The sequence below is a fragment of the Microcaecilia unicolor genome, chromosome 5 (genome assembly GCF_901765095.1).
Source record: "Microcaecilia unicolor chromosome 5, aMicUni1.1, whole genome shotgun sequence".
Lineage (NCBI taxonomy): Eukaryota > Metazoa > Chordata > Amphibia > Gymnophiona > Siphonopidae > Microcaecilia > Microcaecilia unicolor.
The window spans coordinates 272,647,573-272,674,584 of NC_044035.1; the positions used below are offsets into that span (position 1 = coordinate 272,647,573).

The following is a 27,012-nucleotide window of genomic DNA, read 5'->3' on the forward strand; positions in this document are numbered from 1 at the left end:
GCTGAAATCGCTGTATTTTAAAGTGATAGCGATTAACATCACTGAGGTTCTTAGATGAATATATGAATAGACTCTGAATTACCTGTGATATAACTGTGGCAGAGAATGTGTTATGAGCTGTGTATTTTGGAAAAAGACTCTATTATACTAAAGATCTGAAGGAGACTAAATCTGGATTGTATGGGTAGAAGTATTCAATGACAAAAAATAAGAGCATAAAATAAGAGCAAAAGAGGCTTTGTTCAAGAAATACAAAAGAACGCAACAAGATGATCACGGAAAAGATTATTGGATTAAACCCAAAGAAGCGAAGAGGGAAATACGGCTAGACTGGGAAGAGAGGAAGGGGGTTGTCGTTTAAACACTTTGCCCACAAGGGAGGTGGAGGAGTATTTAATTTTTTAGCAGACTACCCATTTAAAAGACAGCAGGCCCTATCTGGGGCCCACTATTTAGCACTGCTGTAGCCACGAATGTACAATGGTTTTGGCCACAGCAATGCAAACCTAATTACTTCAAGATTCACTAACCTGTGGTAGTGAACTACTGCGGGTCAGTGAATCTCATTGTAGTTTTCCTGCAGTAAAATAGCAGTAAACATGCTAGTTTACCACCAGTTAGGAACTAGGGTCCTTAGACTGTAAACCATCTTGGGAAGGATTTGGAAAGTAAATAATCAAATCTTAAATTCCAATCACTATGACTGGTCATCTTTCATCAATATTTTTGCTCAATATGCAACTCTCTTGAAAATGGTAGCTTGCATCTTTAAGTGTGCATCACTTTGAGATTCACCCCCTAATTCTATAAACTTAGGAGCACAATTTTTTAACTAGCATGCAAGTTATAGAATAGCACCTAATTTAATTGTTTAAGTGGGTGCTACTTGGCTTTAATAAGTGGCATTAATTGGCACCAATTTGCAGTTATATATGTAACTCCACTTAGGCACTATTCTATAAACTTACCTCTGGATTCTATATATCACGCCTAGAGATCCACGCTGAAATCTAGGCATATTCTATAAAAATGAGTGTAACTAAATTGGCTTAATAAGTTAATCAGCGTTGATAGCAGCACTTAAGGAATGAGCACTAATTGGCAATAATTAGAATTTATGCACACAACTCGCTAAGCGTATTCTATAATGAACTGCGCCTAAATTCTAATGCACACAGTTCAAAAGGGGTGTGGCTATAGTGGGGAAATGGGCATTTCATGGGTGCTCCAAAATTTACATGCGCAGTTAAAGAATATGGCCCAGTGTGCATAAATCTACACACAAGAATTTAAGCTATGTTTTCATTGGCCTAAATGGACACGCATAGTTTTAGTTGCTAAGATTTCTGCCCAAGCATATTCTATAAACTGTTCCTAAATCTAGGAGCCACTTTAAGAATACACTTAGGCAGAAATCTTTACCACGTGGATTTTTTAGGCGCCACATCTAGAATCTGGCCCTTAGCACCTAAGTTCTATAGCATGCAATTGCAAAGGGGGCATCAACATGGCTGGGTCAGGGTCATGTCAGGCACTTACCAGGGCCGTGCCGACACGGTAAGCATGGCAGGAGGGCGCCATCCTCTGGGGGGCGCCCCGCAGCACCATGCTTACCTCGCCCTCTTCTCCCCAGATCCTTGTCCTTTTTTTTTTTGTTTAAATTTACCTCTCCGGCACGTGGCAGCGTAGCGTTAGTGAGGAGGCGGCGCTCCCCCGCCCCGACGTGTCAGTCTCTTCCCTTCGCTCGGTTCCGCCTTCTTCTGACGTCAGAAATGACGTCAGAAGAAGGCGGGACACTGAGTGAAGGGAAGAAGACACGTCGGGGCGGGGGAGCGCCGCCTCCTTTTCACTAACGCTACGCTGCCGCACGCCGGAGAGGTAAATTTAAACAAAAAGGAAAAGGATCTGGGGAGAAGAGGGCGGGTAGTGTAGCGATCGTTTTCGGGGGGGGGCGCCGGCGGGGCCAACTGCAGGGGGGCGCCGGAGACCCTAGGCACGGCCCTGGCACTTACAGTGGGGGAAATAAGTATTTGATCCCTTGCTGATTTTGTAAGTTTGCCCACTGACAAAGACATGAGCAGCCCATAATTGAAGGGTAGGTTATTGGTAACAGTGAGAGATAGCACATCACAAATTAAATCCGGAAAATCACATTGTGGAAAGTATATGAATTTATTTGCATTCTGCAGAGGGAAATAAGTATTTGATCCCCCACCAACCAGTAAGAGATCTGGCCCCTACAGACCAGGTAGATGCTCCAAATCAACTCGTTACCTGCATGACAGACAGCTGTCGGCAATGGTCACCTGTATGAAAGACACCTGTCCACAGACTCAGTGAATCAGTCAGACTCTAACCTCTACAAAATGGCCAAGAGCAAGGAGCTGTCTAAGGATGTCAGGGACAAGATCATACACCTGCACAAGGCTGGAATGGGCTACAAAACCATCAGTAAGATGCTGGGCGAGAAGGAGACAACTGTTGGTGCCATAGTAAGAAAATGGAAGAAGTACAAAATGACTGTCAATCGACAAAGATCTGGGGCTCCACGCAAAATCTCACCTCGTGGGGTATCCTTGATCATGAGGAAGGTTAGAAATCAGCCTACAACTACAAGGGGGGAACTTGTCAATGATCTCAAGGCAGCTGGGACCACTGTCACCACGAAAACCATTGGTAACACATTACGACATAACGGATTGCAATCCTGCAGTGCCCGCAAGGTCCCCCTGCTCCGGAAGGCACATGTGACGGCCCGTCTGAAGTTTGCCAGTGAACACCTGGATGATGCCGAGAGTGATTGGGAGAAGGTGCTGTGGTCAGATGAGACAAAAATTGAGCTCTTTGGCATGAACTCAACTCGCCGTGTTTGGAGGAAGAGAAATGCTGCCTATGACCCAAAGAACACCATCCCCACTGTCAAGCATGGAGGTGGAAATGTTATGTTTTGGGGGTGTTTCTCTGCTAAGGGCACAGGACTACTTCACCGCATCAATGGGAGAATGGATGGGGCCATGTACCGTACAATTCTGAGTGACAACCTCCTTCCCTCCGCCAGGGCCTTAAAAATGGGTCGTGGCTGGGTCTTCCAGCACGACAATGACCCAAAACATACAGCCAAGGCAACAAAGGAGTGGCTCAGGAAGAAGCACATTAGGGTCATGGAGTGGCCTAGCCAGTCACCAGACCTTAATCCCATTGAAAACTTATGGAGGGAGCTGAAGATGCCAGTTGCCAAGCGACAGCCCAGAACTCTTAATGATTTAGAGATGATCTGCAAAGAGGAGTGGACCAAAATTCCTCCTGACATGTGTGCAAACCTCATCATCAACTACAGAAGACGTCTGACCGCTGTGCTTGCCAACAAGGGTTTTGCCACCAAGTATTAGGTCTTGTTTGCCAGAGGGATTAAATACTTATTTCCCTCTGCAGAATGCAAATAAATTCATATACTTTCCACAATGTGATTTTCCGGATTTAATTTGTGATGTGCTATCTCTCACTGTTACCAATAACCTACCCTTCAATTATGGGCTGCTCATGTCTTTGTCAGTGGGCAAACTTACAAAATCAGCAAGGGATCAAATACTTATTTCCCCCACTGTACATCCTAATTTTATAGAATACTAACAGTATTTAGGCATGAGCATTTAAACTGGCGTTTGACATGACATAAATGCTCATGCCTAAAGTTAGGCGCTCAAATACCATCTTACACTAGTTTCAGAGCCCAACTTTGCCATTAAAGAATATTTGCTTAGCTCTCAACGTTTTGCACCTAACTTCTGGTCCCCTTTCTTAAATCTACCCTTGGTGTTTCAGAACAAACATGATGATGGTGATGCAAACTCCCATCAAGACAGTGATCCTGGCGGTGGACTATACGCAGAAAAAGTTTCTTTGAAAGCCAGCGAATCTACTGAAAGTCTTCATAGCCTTAACAGTGGACAAAGCTCATCTAGTAAGTATTAAGGATGTTGTGGAGGGGAGGCATTTTGTTTCCTTTCATTGTTTTATAAAATTATTTTTTATTTTCTTTAGTGCAGGCTATTGGTAGTGTACAATACTTTACTTTTAACACAGGGGTTCTTAACTTTTTTTTTGTTACCACACTCCTTTAACGGATCAACGAAACCCTTGCACTCCTTCCATAACCATATGTTCACTGACAATTACATATGTTGCTAATTGTTAGCCACTAACCACCCGGATTCAATATATGGCACCAAAAAATTGACTGCCGATACCTTAAGTGCTGATCCAAAATGGGCAAATGTGCACCCAAAATCAGATGCTAGTTGGCACTAATTGGCACTAATCTGAATTTGTGCACACATCTTGACATGTGCTATTCTATAGCAACGTATGCCTAAATCCCACAGCATGCAACCCAAAAGGGGGTGTAGCCATGGGAGATGAATGAACAGGTCAGGGGCATTCCTAAAATTTGCACACAGTGCTATAGAATATCAGAGATGTGCACACAAATTGAGTGGCAGGAGTTACACTCATCTTTGAGTATCACTATATAGAACTAGCAAGTAACTAATTTTCTAAAGGTAAAATATTCATGGAGGAAAAAGGACTTCAGTGGCTCAGGTCACGTCTGAAATGAAACTTGGACTAATGACCCACCTTACTTCTTCATTAGTCCTAAAAATAAAAAAAAAACCTCCTGTAGTTAATTGCACAATTTAACAATTTTTTTCCTTTTTCAATAAAGTTCAATTATATTCAAATTCTCCCAGGTACCTATTTGAAGCAAATGCTGCTACGCTCTACAGCATGGCTGTTTCATCCTGGCTTCATCAGGAGCATTTTTGTCATGCAGCACATCCTGTACCCTGAGAAACATGTTTAGTAAATTATTCAAAATAATGCCTACTTGACTGCAAGCTTAAGGTTATAATATTAATCATAAAATCAAAAGAATAAAGATAGTTCCTGGTGGAATTTTCTTACCCCACTGTTGAATATATGCGGTCTTGAGCTTATACACTTTCAAAATGGAGCCTAAATTTTAAAAGGACACCTAAAATTTTCAAAGCACTTTGGGAGGCTAAGTGCTTTGAAAATGAGCCTCTAGCTAGAGTCCTTGACCAGTCGGGAGAGTCTATCCCCTACTTGTTCAAGGGGATTAACCACTGAAAAGGTCCAAGTGCAATCCATGTTTAACCCTTAGATATTCCAGATTGCAGCCTCCGTGTTAAAAAGTCACAGCTTAAAGACAACAATCATCTTAGAAAAAGGCTTTCCCTCAATGGTTATATTTAACCCTGCGGTTGAAGAGTTTTTAACCTATTTATCCAATACTGAGTGGCCGTTATACAATAGCATTGAGGGCCATTTACTGAATCGAGCCCTAACAGTGCTAACATGTCACTAAAACCACAGTAGTACACAATTTTATTACCAATAACCATCCTAATAACTGCCTTCACTCTGTCTAGAACAGTGTTTCCGAAGTCCAGTCCAGGAATACCCCTTGCCAGTCAGGTTTTCAGGATATCCACAATGAATATGCATGAACTTGATTTGCATACACTGCCTCCATTATATGCAAATCTCTTTCATTCATATTCATTGTGGATATCCTGAAAACCTGTCTGGCAAGGGGTACTCCGGGACTGGACTTGGGGAAACACAGGTCTAGAAAGTTTTGGTAAATTGCCTCAGATTTCAAGACCTTTTTCCTTTTGACCTCTTCCCAAGAATGTCCTGTTTATAACAGAATGCTTTATATACAGCCCTAAGCAAGGAGCAGTTTACAACCGCTTCAAGTTAAAACATTTATTAAGCTTGCATGCAAGATAATTAAAAAAGCAACCCCCAGACTTTCTTTCCATCTCTTTGTGCTCTACCCAACTTAAACCTACCTGATCCTGGAGTCCAAATAGGTCAGAAGCAGTCTTTAATTGCTGATAGCAGGTGCCATTTTTAAATATGGTACTAGCAAATCATGAGCAACTACGGTTTGCTCCTACCCCATTTCAACCCCAGGATTGCACTTGACCATGATTGACAGCATCAGCAGGTAGATACCATCATGGGCCCCTCCAATACTGACAGCTTTAGAAAGTCTTTTACATTTTTAACAACTTCTTTCTACTAATTAATCATGGGGTCCTTTTACTAAGGCGTGCTGAAAAATGGCTTGCGGTAGTGTAGGCATGGGTTTTGGGAGCTCGTCAATCCATTTTTTAGTATGCCTGTAAAAAAGGCCTTTTCTAAATTTTTACCGAAAATGGACGTGTGGCAAAATGAAAATTGCCGCACATCCATTTTGGGTCTGAGACCTTATCACCAGCCATTGACCTAGTGGCAAAGACTCATGCGGTAACCAGGAGATAATGACCTATGCACACCAAATGCCACTTGGCACGCGTCCATTACGCGCACCTGAAAATAAAGAATATTTTTCAGATGTGCGTATCGGACACTCGCCAAAAATGAAATTACCACAAGAGCAATGTGGTAGTTGGGTGGTAACTCTATTTTGGCGCACATTGGGAACACGTAAACACTTACGCGGCTTAGTAAAAGGGCCCCCATGTTTTTAATTTCAAGTTCAACTTCATGTATATTTGATATACTGCAAATCAGTTATTCTTGGTGACATTGGTTTATCTTCCTCAACAGACAACCATAAAGCCAAGCTTTTACGTATTCTATTGCATGTTGCCATTAAGATGGTATGTCATTGCTGGAAGGATTTGTCCAAATTACATTATAATTTATGGTGGAATAACATGTGCTTAGTTGTGAAATATGAAAGGGTAGCAGCTGAAAAAACTAAATCACTAGTCAATTTTCGTAAAGTATGGTCACCTTTACTTGATTATTCAATTGTTTAGAAAGTAGAATCCTCGTCATCTTGTTCTAGCACTATTGTACCATTATTCACTGTTATTGCATATACTTTTGATTGTTACTTGAGTACAATGTTATTTTCTTTTGTTATACAACATATGTTTTTTTAACATATGTTTTTCTTTAAGTGCAATTGTTATTATTGTTTATGTGTAATGAAAACTTTGAACAAAACTTTTGAACAAAATAAAAGATTTTCTAAGCGGCTTACAGCTTAAAATAAAACACAAATATACAATTAAACAGATAATTTTTTTATTTTTGTTACATTTGTACCCTATGCTTTCCCACTCATGGTGGGCTCAATGTGGCTTACATATTGTATACAGGTACTTATTGGTACCTGGGGCAATGGAGGGTTAAGTGACTTGCCCAGAGTCACATGGAGCTGCGTGTGCCTGAAGGGGGAATTAAACTCAGTTTCTCAGTTCCCCAGAACTAGAGTCCACCACCCTAACCACTAGGCCACTCCTCCTGCAGGTTAAAATAAAACACAGACACACAATTAAACAGGAAAACGTGTAGGCAGTTGGTTCATCATTTTGTATACTCCTGAGACTTTTAAGAATCTCCCCTCCCCCAGTATGCTGGGTATGTAGTGGCATATCAGAAAATAATTGGTGACTAGAGGGATTAATAAATAGGACTCATCAGCAATTACCAGTGAGATAATCCCTAGGGTTTGTACCAGGGTTGCTAGTAGGGATATCTAAATATTAAACAGAATAGGCCACAAGGGAAGGAACATGATGCTGAAATACAAACAAAACAGTAAATGATTGGTAATTCACATGTGAGCAGAACCAATCCAATGCTGTTCCCCATAGACCACATTCAGATACCAGGTCAACCAAGTGAAATTACTACTACTACTACTTGACATTTCTAAAGCGCTACCAGGGTTACGCAGCGCTGTACAATTTAACATAGAAGGACAGTCCCTGCTCAAGGAGCTTACAATCTAAAAGACAGGTGTACAATCTAAAAACAAGTATAGAGTATAGAGTCCGTCTGATAGGAATACTATAATTCACAAAGGTTTGGTGCCGAAAGCAGCATTGAAGAGGTGAGTTTTAAGCAGAGATTTGAAAATGGGTAGGGAGGGGGCTTGGCGTAGGGGTTGAGGAAGATTGTTCCAGGCAAAGGGTGAGGCAAGGCAGAATGAGCGGAGCCTGGAGTTGGCAGTGGTGGAGAAGGGAACTGAGAGGAGGGATTTGTCCTGTGAGCGGAGGTTACGGGTGGGAACATAGGGGGAGATGAGGGAGGAGAGGAAGTGAGGAGCCGCAGACCGGGTGCATTTGTAGGTAAGGAGGAGAATCTTGAATTGTATGCGGTATCTGATCGGAAGCCAGTGAAGTGACTTGAGGAGAGGGGTGATGTGAGTATATCGGTTCTGGCGGAATATTAGACGTGCGGCAGCGTTCTGAACGGATTGAAGGGGGGATAGATGGCTAAGTGGGAGGCCGGTGAGGAGTAAGTTGCAGTAATCAAGGCGAGAGGTAATGAGAGCGTGGACGAGAGTTCGTGTGGTGTGCTCAGATAGGAAAGGGCGAATTTTGCTGATGTTGAAGAGGAAGAAGCGACAGGTCTTGGCAGTCTGCTGGATATGCGCAGAGAAGGAGAGGGAGGAGTCGAAGATGACTCCGAGGTTGCGTGCAGATGGGACAGGGAGGATGAGGGTGTTATCAACTGAGATGGAGAGTGGAGGAAGAGGAGAGGTGGGTTTAGGTGGAAAGACGAGGAGCTCGGTTTTGGACATGTTCAGCTTCAGGTGGCGGTTGGACATCCAGGCAGCAATGTCGGATAAGCAGGCCAATACCTTGGCCTGGGTCTCCGCGGTGATGTCTGGTGTGGAGAGATATAGCTGGGTGTCATCAGCATAAAGATGATACTGAAAACCATGAGATGAGATCAGTGAGCCTAGGGAGGAGGTGTAGATTGAGAAGAGAAGGGGTCCAAGGACAGATCCCTGGGGAACTCCAACAGATAGTGGGATGGGAGTGGAGGAAGATCCATGAGAGTGTACTCTGAAGGTGCGGTGGGAGAGATAAGAGGAGAACCAGGAGAGTACAGTGCCCTGGAACCCAAAAGAAGACAATGTGGCAAGAAGTAGATCATGATTGATAGTGTCAAATGCAGCGGACAGATCGAGGATAAGGATGGAATAGTGGCCTCTGGATTTGGCGAGGAGCAGGTCGTTGCAGACTTGAGAGTGCTGTCTCTGTCGAGTGTAGAGGGCGAAAGCCGGATTGAAGTGGATCTAGGATGGCATGAGAGGAAAGAAAATCAAGGCAGCGACTGTGAACGGCGCGTTCAAGTATTTTAGAGAGGAAGGGGAGGAGAGAGATGGGGCAGTAATTGGAGGGGCAGGTAGGGTCAAGTGATGGTTTTTTTTAAGGAGAGGTGTGACTACGGCGTGCTTGAAAGTGTCAGGGACAGTTGCAGTGGAGAGAGAAAGGTTAAGGATGTGACAGATGGAGGGGGTGACAGTATGGGAGATGGTGTTAAGTAGGTTGGTGGGGATGGGATCGGAGGAACAGGTGGTGCATTTCGAGGAGGAAAGAAGGCGGGAGGTTTCATCCTCGGTGATCTCAGGAAAGGAGGAGAAAGAGGCAATGGTTGGTTGGTTGTTGGATAGGGCTACAGGCTGAGGAGGTGGTGGCTTGGTAGTGAACTCAAGGTTGATTTTTTGTACCTTGTCGCGGAAGTAGTCAGCTAGTGATTGAGAAGAGAGTGAGGGGGGAGTTGGAGCGGGGGGCACTTTGAGGAGGGAGTTAAGGGTGGTGAAGAGACGACAAGGGTTGGAGCTGAGAGAATTGGTCAATTGGGTGTAATAGTCCTGTTTTACAAGGAATAGGGAGGAATGGAAAGAGGATAGCATGAATTTGTAGTGAAGGAAATCTGAATGGGTACGAGATTTCCTCCAAAGGCGTTCAGCAGATCGGGTGCAAGAGCGAAGGTAGCGGATGCAAGGGGCCAGCCAAGGCTGGGGACTAGAACGCTTCGTGGGACGGGAGGTGGATGGAGCGAGGGTATCCAAAGCAGAGGAGAGAGCAGCATTGTAGGCGGAGACTGCTTTGTCTGCCGTCTCGGAGGACATGATGGAGGGGAGGAGGTTAGAGATACTAGAGGATAGAGTGGGGGGGTCAATAGCCTGGAGATTCCTGGAGGTGGTAGTTAAAGTTGGACGGGGCGGAGGGGGGGTGGTGAAGAAGTGTGAACGTGATCAGGTGATGATCGGAGAGAGGGAGAGCAGAAGTGTGGAAATTGGAGGGTGAGCCGGAGGAGGAGAGGACTAGGTCAAGACAATGGCCGTCACGGTGAGTGGGGGAAATGCTGCTATTAGATCAAGGGGTATTAAGAAGGACATCATTACCTATTTAAGTCTTAATGACATAGTTTCCATGCTGTTTTGAAGATGAAATCCAATCTGCCTGGGATGAAGAGCATTTTACATTTTCCAAAAATCCAGAAATTGGGTTGCTACTGCCTTTTCTGTCACCTTGGATATGAAAAACAGATGTGATATGGGCTGATAATTTGTATTAATGTTGGAATCAGCCTATATGTTTTTAAAAGAGAGATGAACATTTGCTTGTTTCCAAATAGGGGGAACTTGTCCTTGGGTAAGACTGTTGCAAATCATAGCACGCATAAAAGGATGAAATATTCCTTCTGATCTTTGATGAGCCATGTAGAAAAGGGATCAACTAATGAAATTGTGGACTACACAGTTGTCACCATCTTATCAATTGTCAAAACTATCAGTAGACTATCCAGCTTATTTTTAAAAGAGATGTGCACCCATCTTTCGACACAAATCAGGAGATGGGCGCCCATCTCTCTGGGGCACCCAAATTGGTATAATTGAAAGCTGATTTTGGACACCCCCAACTGCAGTTTGTCGCCGGGCCGGTCAAAGTTCCCGGGGGTGTGTTGGAGGCGCTACGAAGGCGGAACAGGGGCATAGCGGGGCGTGCTTAAGAGATGGGCGTCCACAGCCGATAATGGAACAAAGAAGGGCGGCCCTGACGAGCATTTAGTCCACACACACTTGGTCCCTTTTTTTTCACGAAAGCCTCAAAAAAGTGCCCAAACTGACCAGATGACCACCGGAGGGAATCGGGGATGACCTCCCCTTACTTCCCCAGTTGTCACTAACCCCCTCCTACCCTAAAAAAATGTTTAAATAATTTTTCCAGCCTCTATGCCAGCCTCAGATATCATTCCCAGCTCCATGACAGCAGTATGCAGGCCCCTGGAGCAGATTTATAGCCAGGTGCACTAAGCTGCATGAAAGAGTCCTTCCCTTACTGATCCCTTAGCGAATCGGTAAGGGAAGGGCATGCATGAAGGAAATCGCATGCAAATGAGCTGCTCACTGTTAGCTCATTTGCACGCGATTTCCTTCCCTAGGAGGGGAAGCCAGTCGGCCAGCTCGTAAAAAAAAAAAAAAAAAAGGATCTTGCTGATCAGTTATGCTATGACTTACTTGTTCTGGAGTGCTGTATTTTGTGATGCTGTTTTGATAAATGTTCAATAAAGACTTCATACAACTTAAAAAAGTGGGAAAAAATCCAAGTGCATTTAGCTGTCTGTGATTGGCTGACAGAGACATGAAGGGGCATAATCAAAAGGGAGGCACATCCAAGTAAGTGGAGTTGTGGCCAAGTGGTTAGAGCACCACTTTTGTAATCCACAGGTGGCTGGTTCAAATCCCACTGGCACTACTGAAAAAGCTGTGACCAAAAATAGCTTCCTTTCACTAAAAAAAAAAAAAAAAAAAAAAAAGGACGTCCCTGACAAGCACTTGGATTTTTTTTCCACCTTTTTAAGTTGTATGAAGTCTTTATTGAACATTTATCAAAACAGCATCACAAAATACAGCACTCCAGAACAAGTAAGTCATAGCATAACAGATCAGCAAGATCTAAACATCCAGAAGTACTGTATCCCAACAGTGTGGGTGTCCTCCACTGCATGGGTCCCGCGCAGCCCCAATGAGAGGTGTAGACCTCCCGTTTTTTTCACGGTGCATGGGGTCAGAAAAAGGCTGTGAATCTCCTAATTAGCTCATTATAATAACCTGTAGCTCATTTGCATTCCGTTTTCGTTAGCTGCTACTGTGACAGGGTGCCCGGTTGGTGTCCTAGCATGTGAGGGGGACCAGTGCACTACGAATGCTGGCCCCTCCCATGACCAAATGCCTTGGATTTGTTCATTTCTCAGATGGGCGCCCGCGGTTTTCATTATCGCCAAAACTCAGAAACGAACAAGTCCTCGGGGCGAACATCTCTTAGTCGACCCAAATTCAAGGATTTGGCCGGCCCCAACTGTATTATCGAAACGAAAGATGGGCGTCCATCTGGTTTCGATAATACAGTTGGCTCCGCTCCTTTTTGCGCCATCCCCAGAGATTGTTCGATTATGCCCCTCCACATCATAAGGGCAGTGCAGTTTGGTCTTCAGGTAGTGCAAAGTTAGGATCCTGGGCCAGAAGAGAAAGGAAATAATGAATAGATATAATTTTATTGATAAAAGCCAATGCCATAAGCTTAGCTATTAGTTTTAGTTACATGTATAACTTTACTTCAGGTTTGTGAACTGCAAAGCAGCTTCTTAAAGGACACATAGAATGGGGACGGGGAGAAGATAGAGCAAGATAGAAAATTTTAAATAAATAAATAAAACTTTGCAGAAATGAATGTAGTAAGCAATTATCTGAAATATTCTGGATCTGCTTTCTGGATTAGGTGGGACTAGCAACAGGGACAGTCTGAAATTTGATGAAGACATCCCATATACTGGACCATTCTGTGGACGAGCCAAAGTGCACACTGACTTTATTCCAAGCCCTTACGATTTGGATTCCCTCAAAATCAAGGTAAAGATCATCATCCATATGGCATAAAGATTGTATGGAAAGAAGACCATCTGATCACTTGAAATATACTTATGCCAGGTCAACAGTGGCTTTAGTCAACAGTCATTAGAACTGTATTTGAGCTACTCTGCATGACTTGGCTACTATCTGGCCAATATTTAGTCCATCGTAGTCAACACTTTTGAAAATTTTGGTCACTGCAGGCTGATTCAGAATCGGATATTTAGCACTGGGTCATATTTGGCTACTGGCACAGAATACCCAGGTCTTTGGCGACTGCCGTAAGTTATTTGGGTAATGCCATTATTGAGTGCTGGAACTCAATAGTTATTTGAGCAGACTAGGACTGCTATTTTTGAATATCGATGATGCCTGGATATCTTCCAGCTCTGCCTTTTCTCCACCCCCAGATCTCCCTGACTACCTAGATAGTGCCATGGTGGGGTAGGAGGTACTCCTACTCGCATTACTTATGCCCAATGTTGACCATTTTTAAGGGCTAAATTGTCAAAAGTTTGTATGGAATTTGAATACCTAAAACTGCAATATGCAAAACAAAAGATAGTAGGACATTATGAGGATCATTTTCAAAGCAGATAGACTTACAAAGTTACATATGTTACTATGGAACTTATGCTTTGAAAATGAGCCTGAATGGGATAACTTTATGAAGTTTTTTCTGTACGTAAACCCAGTGTTTTACATATGGAAAAGGATATTCATCAAATTACTTCACAGAATACGTGTGTAAATGTCCACATACCCCCAAATTTTATAAATGATGCTAAAAATTACACGCGCAAAAGAAAAACAGATGCAAACAGGAGCTGTATCTGAACTTACTGTCCAAGTACCAGATTTGTGTTCTCCAGCTTTTTGGGGGTTGATATTCAAAATGATTTAACTGGGCAGCAGAAGCTCCTGAATATAAGCACTAACCGCCAAACTCATAGCCAGTTATTTTATAGGCATTCCGAAGGCAGAGCTGGCACTTATAAATGCCAATATTCAGCATTTAACCACATAAAGTAACATACAGAGCTGCATAAAATACAGTCCTATCTTTGTCTGATTTCACTTAGGTGGCTAAGGGGCCCTAATTTGGCACTACCACTGGGCTACTGCAGGAGCCTGGCAATAGTGCTTGACCCCAACGCATGCCATTTCCAGCATGTCAAGGAGGGTTTTTTTTGTAGTGCCAGGGGCTTACCTGGCAGTAATTTGGCAGCACCGGGTTAGCGTGGGAGCCCTTAACAAGGCGGTAAGGGCTCCCCCCAAGGAAATGGCCGTGCGGCAAGTGTTTCACTTACCGCACGGCTATTTCCGATCCCGGCCCGGAAATTCCCTTTATCGGATGGTAGTAAAAAGGTGCCTCAGTGCGCAGCAAACCCACGTGCCGATGCCACTGCAGGACCTATTTTACCACTGCTTGGTAAAAGGGGCCCTACGTGCTGAATATTGCACTTAACCAGATATGGGGTAGCCGGCTGCACAAACCTGGATATTCGGTATCAGTGCCTGGACACGGCAAAGCATTGAATATCCAGGCATAATGTCGGCAATGGCCAAAAAATTGATGCCTGCAACCAGCTGAATATTTACCCCTTGATTTCTATTCATAGGGGTAAGAATGATCCTATAATATAGGGTTTTTTTAATGCTCTTTCCTAGAAAGGAGATGTTATAGAAATTATCTGTAAAACACCAATGGGCACATGGACAGGCATGCTGAACAACAAAGTGGGCAATTTCAAGTTTATTTATGTGGATGTTATGTCAGACGAGGAAGCCACACCGCGAAAGATCAAGACACACAGGAGGAGTAAGAGACCCAGGCCTAAAACTCTAGAAGAGCTCGTAGAGAGGCTTCAACTGCAGGTGAGTTGCCACTTTAATTGTTTCCTTCTGTTTGAACCCAGTCTAGATTTTCTGAAAGGTCTTTTGGAAAAAAAAAAACTTCAAATAGCCAAATGTAGCATTTAAATGTATATCCGAATATTTGGCTTCAGCCCATACTCAGATATCCATGCTGAATATCTGGGTATAAGACAGCCATCATACGTTATCTGAGCACACCAGTATCCAGCCATTTTACTATCCTAACTTGTCCGTATACTTATCCAGATACCGGCACTAAATATCACAGCTCTACTCCCAGGCTGCCCCAGCACTATCCAGATAGCATTGGACTGGTCAGTAGATTTTCAGTGATATTATCCAGGTAATCAAAGTATGAAGAGACTACTCCATTCTAGTTTCACCGAATGATTCAGCATATCAGATTTGTAAGAAGCGGATCATCCATCCAATTTGTCATCATTAAAGAAGAAAGCCTTAGCTGCTGTCTAAAAATTACTACTCCATTGACCCCTGACGCAGGCAGTGTGCGCCGAAACACAGCCCGTGTCGGGTCTCCTTGATGTTCAAGGTGTATGAATAAAGAAATTGTGTACCGATTTTGAAGGCTCCTGGTGCTTCTCTTTGATATTATCCAAGTAATGCCACTGAAAATGAGTGGACCCAGTGAGTGGCACTTATTCAGGGAGAAGCTTCCCACCTGGATAAGAGCCATTGAATATGGACCTTAATTTTTTAGCAGTGCATCATTTAAGGTGGATTACCTCAGTCCAGTTATTGCCAGCTTTTTAAAAGTAAACTCCTTTATAGGGTGTTTCCCTTTGTATCTCTGAGGTTTCAGGTTCGTTTTCAAAATACCAGTTGACCTGCAACCTGCCCAGCCACTTCTAAGTTGTTTCCTTTCAGATTATTTTCTAATGCTTCTTTTTTAATACAAGTAGAAGACATTTTGGACGAGTGATCCAAAGTTTGTAAAATGGGGGCAATCTCTCCTAGATATCCATCTAAACAGGACATGAGTTATAATGATGTTCATAGGTGTTTTGGAAACTTTAGCGATTTTCTATTCTTCTTTTAAAAAAACAACAACAAAACACCTATACAGTCTGATTCAGTCAGTAGGTAAATTTACTTCATTAACTGGAGATAGTTTATAAGGGTGGTTATCCTTATGAAAACTCTTTTCACACATCCCCTCCCCAACACACAAGCACACTTTTTTCCTCTTTTTTAAAATGCAATACATATTTTTAAACACAGTTTTGCTGAAGTGGAGTCTTGTTTTTCCATTGTTTATATATATTTTGTTTATTACCACCATGTACTATGTGTTCTTAAATAATTAACTATTTTTGTGAGAAATGTGCACACTTCCTCTCCCTGTCAGCAGTGAAAGAACTGCTTGCAACAGCAACATCACAGCAAAAAAAAAAAAAGAGAAAAAATCTTTAGCTTTAAAGATAAAGTAATACTTCACTTGTACAAATACACTAGAACAGCTTTAATTACTGCTATCTATTTCAAAGAAAGCTGTATATGTTGCTATCCTGGGGCCAGGATGTTTTTAAAGATTCACATTTTCGCTTCTTCTCAGAAGCCATAGAAACATTAGTGAGCATGGCATGGCATTTTTTATTTCTCTTTTAACTAGCAGAATGCAGTTTCAGACTCAGGGCTAACTGATATTTATATGTTTCTTTACTTCAAACTTTATCTCTCTAGAACTTTACAGTAAAAAGATCACATCACATATGTAGGATTTAAGATAAACATTATTGAACTGGAAACCAAAAATTTAAAGAGAAAAGTGGTTTTTAATCGTTTTTAAGCAGGGGTCGCCGTGGTTTCAAAAGAGCTAGACAAGGGCTGATAAAACACTTCCTGTGCAGTGCCATGTACCAACCACCCTGCTGACAGCATATCCCAATGATATCATGTCCTTATGAGGTTTTCTCCCTCTTCTAGCTTCCCCACCTTGTGCTCAGGAGTCTTGCTCTCTGTCTCTCAGCCTCTCCTCAGCATTTCCTCCCATGATCCCACCCTGACTCCTTCTCTCTCAGAGCACCTCCTCACACCACAAGAGCAGGAGCCTCTCAAGTGCCCATGCCCCCCCCCCCCCCCCCCCAGTAGGGACCTAGTTAAATAACAGCTCCCCAAGTCCCTGGCTACTGATCATGTGTCCTTAGTGGCAATGTAGGTCTTCATCTCTACCTTAACCTCCACCCTTTCCCTTATTCTCTGACCTGCCCCTGCTTCTCTTCAGTGACTGTCTGTCTCTTTTTCATTACTGGTCCAAGCTGCTTGACATGCCTCTTTTCCTGACTCATTGCCATCATTTGCCTGTGTAAAAGACTACTTCTCTTCAGCCACATGTGGCAAAGAAAATTCCTTCAAGCATGCAATAAACCTCCAACCCACAACTAATCACTAGAAGGCGATGGGGGCTGCTCTAGAAATGTGCAGGGGCCACCACTGGTTCGTGAACCTTGCAATGAACAGGACCGGCCCAACCATTAGGCAGAACGAAACAGTTGCCTAGGGCAGTAGCTTCTGGGGGATGCCAAAGAGTACCCGCAGTCAAAGGAAAACAATGGTTCTGACAATCACACAGAGAAGCTCCAAAAGGCACTTTTTTCAACAAAGAGAGTAGTGTTGGGGTGATCATAGTTGTTGGCAGGGCCAAAGGGACTCAAACTTAATGGGGGCTGTAAAGCTTAAAGTTTGCCTAGGACGTCTAATACCATTGCCCTAGCTCAGGAAATAAACACTATACAGTTGTGTGCACAAAGTTAGAGTCAAACCACTGTACATGTTTCAATGCTTCCCTAAGCGAACAGAAACTGACACAACCTTGACATGGTACAATGTTAAACACAACATTTTTTTCTGCAAAAGTGAATATATAATCACTATTTGCAGTTTTCTACAGATTCAAAATAAGGAAAGAGTAAAAATGGCACATGCGAAAGGTTGAATACCCTTTAAGCAACCACTCCATAACATCTCCTTTAGCAGAAATACTGGCTTTCGGACTTTCCCATTACTCATTTCCTTGCAGGACTCTTCTAGCTCAGAAATAGTCCTAGGCCTCCTTGCACGTATTGCATGCCTATGATCTCCCCACAGATAATAATAGTCTGAGGATTGTGAAGGCCATTGCAAACCCTTCATCTTTGTTTTCTGTAATTGCTTCATGGTTGATTTTGAGGTATGTTTCAGATTGCTAACTTACTGAAATATGCGACCTCGTTTCAGCTTTGATAATCTCTAAAAGTATCTTGTGTAATTGTGGCTGAATAGTTCAATTTCTGCATTGAGGCTCTTTTACCAAAGCTCAGCATGCACTAACGGACATTAGCGTGTACTACGTGCTACATGGCCCATGGGTATAAAATAGAATGTGTAGCACGCAAAGGTTTGGTAAAAGGGCCCTTTGGTTCCTAAAAGGATAAAATTATCAAGGTTTTCTATGTCATATTTCAGATGATGACTTTTGTGAAGATTTTGTAGAAAGCCTCTGCCATCTAAATTATTGTTATGTAAGCAATGCTGTACAGTGGACAACTACTCCAGTGCCAGCTAAACTTTTCAGCAGGTCATTTAGGTTGTGTGATCTGACTGGTTTAATGCAGTTTTAGCAAAGATTTTTCATGGTCTTCCAGATCTTGCCTTAACATTACCAGGTCCATATAATTTCCATTTGTCAACCATGTTTCTGACCGCTGAAATTGCTAGCTTGAAGCAGAGTGGTTTTTTTTTGTTCTTGTTGTTGTTTTGGGGTTTTTTTTCTTTGCCTTCCCTGCTTTTTATGAATACTGTAAAGTTCAGGCAGCTGCTTAGAGAAGCCCATAGCTGTTGAAAGTAGATAGAACTGGAACAAGGTTAGAAGGGTCAGAGTATTTGTTCAACCCTAGAATTGTCTTCACTGACTAACTGAAGGCCTAAGGCTTCACTAAACTTTTTTGGACCTTATTTATTTAGTTCACATGTTTTACATACTGTTGATCCAAACCTCTCTACAGTCAATGGAGCACACTGTTAAACATATATAAAATTAGTTTGTACATACTACAAAACACATATCCACTTTATTTTCATACTGCAATCAACAAACCTGCACGTGTCCAATACACGCACCTGGAACAGCGCAGGCCATTTTTCAGTGCACCTTAGTAAAAGGACCCCTAAGGTTATAAGTTGCCTGTGAAGGATAGGAAAAGAGAGAAACATAAGGGGATATAGAGATACCAACAGTCATGTATGCCAAACAAGAACAGAGGGTATCAAGTTTAGAAGCGTAGACTAATGAACTAAGGGTTCCTTTTACAAAGGTGCAGTAAAAATTGCCTCAGTACGCCCTTAGACAGGTTTTTCCTATATGCTAAGGCCATTTTTACCATAGTCATAAAATAGCTGATTTTCTTTTTTTTTTTTGCATTAATTCCTTTGCATTAATGTTATCATTAGCATGTGGCCATTTTTTAAAATTACCTCATGAGCACTTACCAACACCTATTTTGTAGGTGGTAAAGGCTTACACGGTATCCATGTGCTAACCAGTTAGTGCATGCTAATGCTAGCTGCACTAAGCAGTGGCGTAGCTATGTGGGGCCTGAGGGCATGGGCCCCCTCAGATTTGGCCCTGGACCCCTCCCCTGGCGTCGCCAACCCTCCCCCATCACCGTCGTCATCGCCGTCGAGTACCTGTGCTGGCGGGGGTCCCCAATCCCCGCCAGCCGAAGTTCTGTGTCTTCAGCCCATCTCTGGGCCAGCGTGTTGCTGCAGCCTGCAGCAGCTGATCTGATCCTGCAAGCAGGAAGCAAAGCGAATCGGCTTCCTGCTTGCAGAATCAAATCAGCTGCTGCAGGCTGCAGCAACGCGCCGACCCAGAGACGGGCTGAAGAGTCTTCAGTGATGACACAGAACTTCGGCTGGCGGGGATAGGGGACCCCCGCCAGCACAGGTACTCGACGGCGATGGCAACAATGATGGGAAAGGGTTGGTGACGTCAGGGGAGGGGTCAAAGATGGCGTCAACGGGGGGGGGGGGGGTCAAAATGGTGGTGCGGGGGGAAATTTGCCCCCTCACCCTGGGCTCTGGCCCCCCCTCAAGCTGAAGTCTGGCTATGCCCCTGGCACTACGAGGCCTTTTTACTAAGGTGCGGTAAAAAGTGGCCTGCACTAGTTGTGGCACATGAAATTGGCACATGAAAATGGGCTACTTTTTACCGTAGATAGAAAAAGGCCTTTTTAAAAAAATGGGGCAGTAAGTGGCCGTGCACTAATATCAAAATTAGCGCATGACTATTTACTGCCTGAGCCCTCACTGCCACCTACTTAGCAGGCGGTAAGGCTTACGCGCTACTAGTGTGGTAATTGGGCAGCACATTGGCCACGCAGCTGATTACTGCCAGGAATGACCCCACAGCAGTGGCATACCGAGGGCAGCTGCCACCTGGGGCAGTTTGCCGCTGCGCACCCCCCCTCGGCGCATCAACTCCCCCTTCAGTGCATCACCCAAGCCCCCCTCCCCCGAGTGCATTCTTGCCTGCCGTGTGGACGCCGCTGGGGGGGTGTCGGTTCTGCTGGTTCCCTGCTCCCTTGGGGCAGAGGGAGCAGGGAGCCAGTGGAACCGACACCCCCCCCCCCCCAGCAGCGTGCACCGGGGGTGGACCACCCCCACCGCCCAGCCCTTGCTATGCCACTGCCCCACAGTAGAATTATTTTCTCAATGGAAAACTGCACGTGCCAACTTCGGAAGTACCGTCTGCCTCCCACACTACCCTGGCAATAGGGCCAATTTGGCGCATGCTACCTGCGCGGTTACCCTACCACAGCTTAGGGAAAGGGCCCCTAACTGATTAGCACAGGAATGCCCACTTTCCGCCCCTGACACACCCCCTCAAAAAAAAAAGAAAGATTTTTTTAGCATGCAGTTAGCGGGCACAGATTTTGAAGTTACCGCATGATGCCTGAGCGCGTCCCATGGTACTCCTTTTTTTGCTGCATTGTATACATATTAGTGCCTAACGCAGCTTAGTAAAAGGCCCCCTAAATCAGCAAAACTAGCTGAAAACAGTATCATGTCAAAATGAAATAAAGGCAGAAGTTTCCGAATTATTCTGCTTTGTAGTAATGCTAAGCATAAACGGTGGTGGCTAGATTACACAGCCATGAGCCTTTCACAGTTTCTCCACTGAAGCCAGGTTGAAATAAATGTGCCATCCACTAATCCATGCATTCTTCTAACTCTATATTGTGAAGTAGGCCAATATTAGTATAATATCAGTCAGGGAGTAGCCAGAGCCCAAAATGGGGGGGGGGGGGCACATTTTGGTCCACTGGTCTGCCAACCCGCCGCCACCCTGCCGCACCCCATCCTCTGCCGCCACTGCACATACCTTGGCTGGCGGGGGTCCCCAACATCAGCCAGCTGAAGCACCACCGCTGCTGCTGTCACCACACATACCTTGGCTGATAGTTTCACTAAAACGAGCGTGCTAGACATGAGGGGAAGAGAGAGCAGGGCAGGCAATGCGGCGTCAGAGACCAGCGCTGGACAAAGGCTTCAGCTGGTGGGGGTTAGGGACCCCACAAGCCAAACCAGGGGCCCAGAGCCAATTTGGGGGGGGCAGGCCCTCCATAGATTCGCCATTGGTATCAGTCAGGCTGTTCTATGTCAAGCTGTATGCTTTAACACATGATTGCCATGTCCAGAGGAAAAAAAGTGAATAGAATCATACAACAGAGGATTGACAGGCTATAGTGAGAAATTATTGTTATATATTTGAATCCCAGTATATGGAAAAAAACATATTCATGAGAAAATATTCACCTCCAGGATATTTTCTATCTGCAGGAATATACCTCAACTCTTTTGTTAAATGGTTATGAGACGTTGGATGATTTGAAGGATCTAAAGGAGAGCCATTTGATAGAACTGAATATTTCAAACCCAGAAGACAGGGCCAGGTTACTGGCTGCTGCAGAAAACCTGCATGACTGTGAAGGTAAATACTGTCTTAATGAGAACTAGATATGGGTTTAAAACAAGTTGAGATGAATTTGATAACTTTGGCCGGTAAAGTATTCACATTAGAGGGGAATTCTGTGTCTGGAACACATATGGGTCCTTTTTACTAAGGTGCACTAATGGATTTAGCGCGTGCTAATGATTAGCGTACACTAAATGATAAGATGCCCATTATATTCCTATGGCCGTCTTATCACATAGTACATGCTAAATCTGTTAGTGCACCTTAGTAAAAGGACTCCATAGAGTGGATAAGTTGGAGGAGAGTTTGAAGGAGACTCAGGTAATACAGAGTACGATCATTCAGGACTGTCTGGCATTACATCATAAGTACATAAGTAATGCCACACTGGGAAAAGACCAAGGGTCCATCGAGCCCAGCATCCTGTCCATGACAGCGGCCAATCCAGGCCAAGGGCACCTGGCAAGCTTCCCAAACGTACAAACATTCTATACATGTTATTCCTGGAATTGTGGATTTTTCCCAAGTCCATTTAGTAGCGGTTTATGGACTTTAGGAAACCGTCTAACCACTTTTTAAACTCTACCAAGCTAACCGCCTTCACCACGTTCTCCGGCAACAAATTCCAGAGTTTAATTACGCGTTGGGTGAAGAAAACTTTTCTCCGATTTGTTTTAAATTTACTACACTGTAGTTTCATCGCATGCCCCCTAGTCCTAGTATTTTTGGAAAGCGTGAACAGAAGCTTCACATCCACCTGTTCCACTCCACTCATTATTTTATATACCTGTATCATGTCTCCCCTCAGCCGTCTCTTCTCCAAGCTGAAAAGCCCTAGCCTCCTTAGTCTTTCTTCATAGGGAAGTCGTCCCATCCCCGCTATCATTTTAGTCACCCTTCGCTGCACCTTTTCCAATTCCACTATATCTTTCTTGAGATGCGGCGACCAGAATTGAACACAATACTCAAGGTGCGGTCGCACAATGGAGCGATATAACTGCATTATAACATCCTCACACCTGTTTTCCATACCTTTCCTAATAATACCCAACATTCTATTCGCTTTCCTAGCCGCAGCAGCACACTGAGCAGAAGGTTTCAGTGTATTATCGACAATGACACCGAGATCCCTTTCTTGGTCCATAACTCCCAACGTGGAACCTTGCATGACGTAGCTATAATTTGGGTTCTTTTTTCCCCCCACATTCATCACCTTGCACTTGCTCACATTAAACATCATCTGCCATCTAGTCGCCCAGTCTCCCAGTCTCGTAAGGTCCTTCTGTAATTTTTCACAATCCTGTCGCGAGTTAACGACTTTGAATAACTTTGTGTCATCAGCAAATTTAATTACCTCGTTAGTTACTCCCATCTCTAAATCATTTATAAATATATTAAAAAGCAGCGGTCCTAGCACTGACCCCTGAGGAACCCCACTAACTACCCTTCTCCATTGTGAATACTGCCCATTTAACCCCACTCTCTGTTTCCTATCCTTCAACCAGTTTTTAATCCACAATAGGACTTTTCCTCCTATCCCCTGACCCTCTAATTTCCTCTGTAGCCTTTCATGAGGTACCTTGTCAAACGTCTTTTGAAAATCCAGATATACAATATCAACTGGCTCCCCTTTGTCCACATGTTTGTTTACTCCTTCAAAGAATTGAAGTAAATTGGTCAGGCAAGATTTCCCCATACAAAAGCCGTGCTGACTCGGTCTCAGTAATCCATGTCCTCAAAAATATGAGCAGAGGGAAAACATGAGGAGGTTTAATTTGAGATTTTTAAACTTTCCCAAGATGGCAATTAGGACACCTAGGGCCCATTTTGCAAAGCAGAGGTAAGCCCAACACGGGCATACCGCTCGCTAAAAAGGAAGTACCCCCATACGCCGTCATATCCGGTGCTACAAAAATATATTTACCTTACTATATACCGGGTTACCCTGGGAGTCTTTACCGCCACAAGGGCTACTCCCGCTATTAAATGGACTTGGAAAAATTCCGCATTTTTAGGTATAACTTGTCTGGAATGTTTTTACGTTTGGGGAGCGTGCCAGGTGCCCTTGACCTGGATTGGCCACTGTCGGTGACAGGATGCTGGGCTAGATGGACCTTTGGTCTTTCCCAGTATGGCACTACTTATGTACTTATGTAATGTCCGCACAGGAAGTGCTTCACTTGCCGCAAGGCCATTTCTTTAAAAAAAAGAAAGACCTACCTTTTACCCACTGTGGTAAAAGGGGGCCTCGGCATGCGTCAAAAACACACGCTGATGCCATTTCTGACCAGTTAAATAGCTGAATATCAAGGGATCAGTGTTTCAAGTGAGCAAGAAACATTTTAATATTAACCTAAGTCATAGTGCTTGCTATCATGCATTTCTAAGTTTACAAAAAACTTAAAATGCTACCATATGAATAACAGCACTGTAATATAAGTTTAAAACGCAGCACTTATAGCTGCAATAATGATAGCAAGCACTATGGCTTAGGTTAATACTAAACTGTTTCTTATTTATTTGTTCAGTGCAAGGTATTATCAGTGCTGTAGTTTAATTATTTTGTTTTCTGTTGTAGGTTGTTGTTTTATTTATTTATTTATTGCATTTGTATCCCACATTTTCCCACCTTTTTGCGGGTTCAGTGTGGCTTACAATACGTTATGAAAGATGGAAATACAGTTTGTTACAACTCAGTTATGGATTACATTGTGGGGAGTTATGCGAGACAAAGTCAAGTATCATTAAGGAATATAACAATGGAAAAGATCATTGAAACATTGGAGAGGAAACAATGGGAAACTAAAAGGGGCAATACATTGGAAGGAAACAACGGGAAACTAAAAGGGGCAATACATAATGACAGGAAAGCATTTGGTATACATTTTCTGTGAGTAAAGGTATGAGTGTGGTGAGATTACGGGGGATGAGAAGGTGAGATTAGGGGGGATGAGAATTCAGAGTGGCTGTAATGATGCATTATAGAACAGTGAGTGTGGGCTTTATGTGTTTTGGTTCTTTCTGTAAATTTTCTCAAAAAGATGGGTCTTCAGTAGTTTGCGGAAGGTGGTTTGCTCGTAGATCGTTTTCAGGTTGCGCGGCAGTGAATTCCAGAACTGCGTGCTCATGTAGGAAAAGGTTGATGCATGCAGCGCCTTGTATTTCAAGCCCTTGCAATTAGGGAAGTGGAGGTTGAGGAAAGTTCGGGATGATCTTTTAGTGTTTCTGGGTGGTAAGTCTATTAAATCAGACATGTAGGCTGGGGCTTCACCGTGAATGATTTTATGGACTAATGTGCATACTTTAAAAGTAATGCGTTCCTTGAGTGGGAGTCAGTGTAGCTTTTCTCGTAAGGGTTTTGCACTTTCATATTTTGGTTTTCCGAAGATGAGTCTGGCTGCTGTATTCTGGGCTGTTTGGAGTTTTCTCAGTATTTGCTCTTTGCAACCTGCATATAGTGAGTTGCAGTAATCCAGATGGCTGAGAACGAGGGATTGCACTAGGCTGCGAAAGATGGATCTTGGGAAGAATTGTCTTATTCTTTTCAGTTTCCACATGCAGTAGAACATCTTTTTGGTTGTGTTGTTTGCATGAGTTTCGAGTGTTAGGTGGCGGTCGATAGTGACTCCAAGGATTTTTAATGTTTCTGAGATTGGAAGGTTTAGTTTTGGTGTGTTTAAAGCGGTGAATTCATTCGTGTTGTACCGGGAAGTGAGTATCAGGCATTGAGTTTTTTCTGCATTTAGTTTCAAGCGAAAAGCATCTGCCCAGGTGTTCATGATGTGAAGACTTTGATTGATTTCATTGAAGATTTCTTTAATGTCTTGTTTGAAAGGGATGTATATTGTTATATCATTGGCGTATATATATATGGGTTGAGGTTGTGGTTTGATAGGAGTTTCGCCAAGGGGATCATCATTAGGTTGAAAATGGTTGGTGAGAGGGGTGATCCTTGTGGTACTCCACATGCAGGTGTCCATGCAGCAGACGTGGTTGAATTTGATGTGACTTGATATGATCGTTGGGTTAGGAACCCCTTGAACGAGTTTAGGACATTTCCTCCAATGCCAAAGTATTCAAGTATGTGTAATAGGATTCCGTGGTCGACCATGTCAAAGGCACTTGACATGTCGAATTGTAGGAGGAGTATATTTTTGCCGGTTGCAATCATTTGTTTAAATTTGGTCATAAGGGTAATTAATACTGTTTCTGTGCTGTGATTCGACCGGAATCCTGATTGGGCATCATGCAGTACTGAGTGTTTGTTTAGATAATTTGTGAGTTGTTTAGTTACCATTCCTTCGGTTATTTTGGTTATTAGTGGTATGGATGCTACTGGTCTGTAATTGGTTATTTCGCTTGCGCTTTTCTTTGTGTCTTTGGGTATTGGGGTGAGTAAAATTTTTCCTTTTTCTTTAGGGAAAAGCCCATTTTGTAGCATGATGTTTACGTGGTTCATTAGGTCTATTATGAATTGTTGAGGAGCTGATTTCATAAGGTTGTTTGGGCATATGTCTAGTTTGCAGTGGGATTTGGCATATCTTTTAAGTGTTTCCGAGATGAGGTCTTCTGATAGTAGTTTGAATTTGGTCCAGGTTCTGTCTGCTGGGTATGTTCCGGCTTCTGAGTCTAGACAGTCTAGAAGTGTGGCGTATTCAATAGGGCTGGCGGGTATTTTAAGTCGTAATTGTATGATTTTCTCTTTGAAGTATTTCGCAAGGTTGTCAACATCTGGTATGTCTTTGCTGTTGTTTGTAACTGGTGTGGTGTCTAACAGTTTGTTCACAAGGTAGAAGAGTTTATGTGTGTCTTTGCAGTTTGGTCCTATTATTGTTTTGTAATGTGATCTTTTAGTCTGTTTTCTGGTGTATTTGTATTTCCTCCGAAGTAGTTTCCAGGCATTTAGTGTTTGTTCATCTCTCTTTTTGTTCCATGCGCGTTCTAGTTTCCTGACTTGTGTTTTAAGTTTTTTCAGCTCTTCGGTGAACCATGGGTTTGCTTTTTTCCTGTGTGATGTTCTGGTTTGGATTGGGGCGATTTTGTCTAATATTGTTGTACATAAATCGTCCCATTCTTGGAGGAATTGGATGGTGTCAGCATTTGTTGTCCATTAGTTCTGGTAGATCTGTTGCCAGAATGTTGTGGGGTCTACTTTTCCTCTCGTGGTGTATGTTGTTCGCTCATGTTTATTGATTGTGTTTATGTGTGTTTTTCGCCAGTAGAGAGAGACATTTGCTTTATGGTGGTCTGACCATAGTGTGGGTATCCATCTTGTGTCAGTAAGTATGATAGTTGGGTCCGGGTCAAATTTGTGTGTTATGATGTCTAGTGTGTGTCCTTTTTTGTGTGTTAGTTGCGTGTAGGGTGCGTGCAGGTCCCATAGTTTTAAGAATTCTTTGCATTCTCG

At 43.3% G+C, this 27,012-nt stretch overlaps 1 protein-coding gene across 2 annotated transcripts in view; it reads left to right on the forward strand.

Annotated features, from left to right (window-relative positions):
• The window catches only part of SAMSN1 (SAM domain, SH3 domain and nuclear localization signals 1), a 59,850-nt gene that overhangs the window by 21,893 nt on the left and 10,945 nt on the right, over positions 1-27,012 (forward strand). For both annotated transcript variants that reach the window (XM_030205119.1, XM_030205120.1), the window contains exons 4-7: positions 3,823-3,961; positions 12,624-12,754; positions 14,426-14,632; positions 21,470-21,620. In XM_030205119.1, coding sequence (XP_030060979.1) covers positions 3,823-3,961; positions 12,624-12,754; positions 14,426-14,632; positions 21,470-21,620 — 628 coding nt within the window. The remainder of the gene's footprint in view (positions 1-3,822; positions 3,962-12,623; positions 12,755-14,425; positions 14,633-21,469; positions 21,621-27,012) is intronic.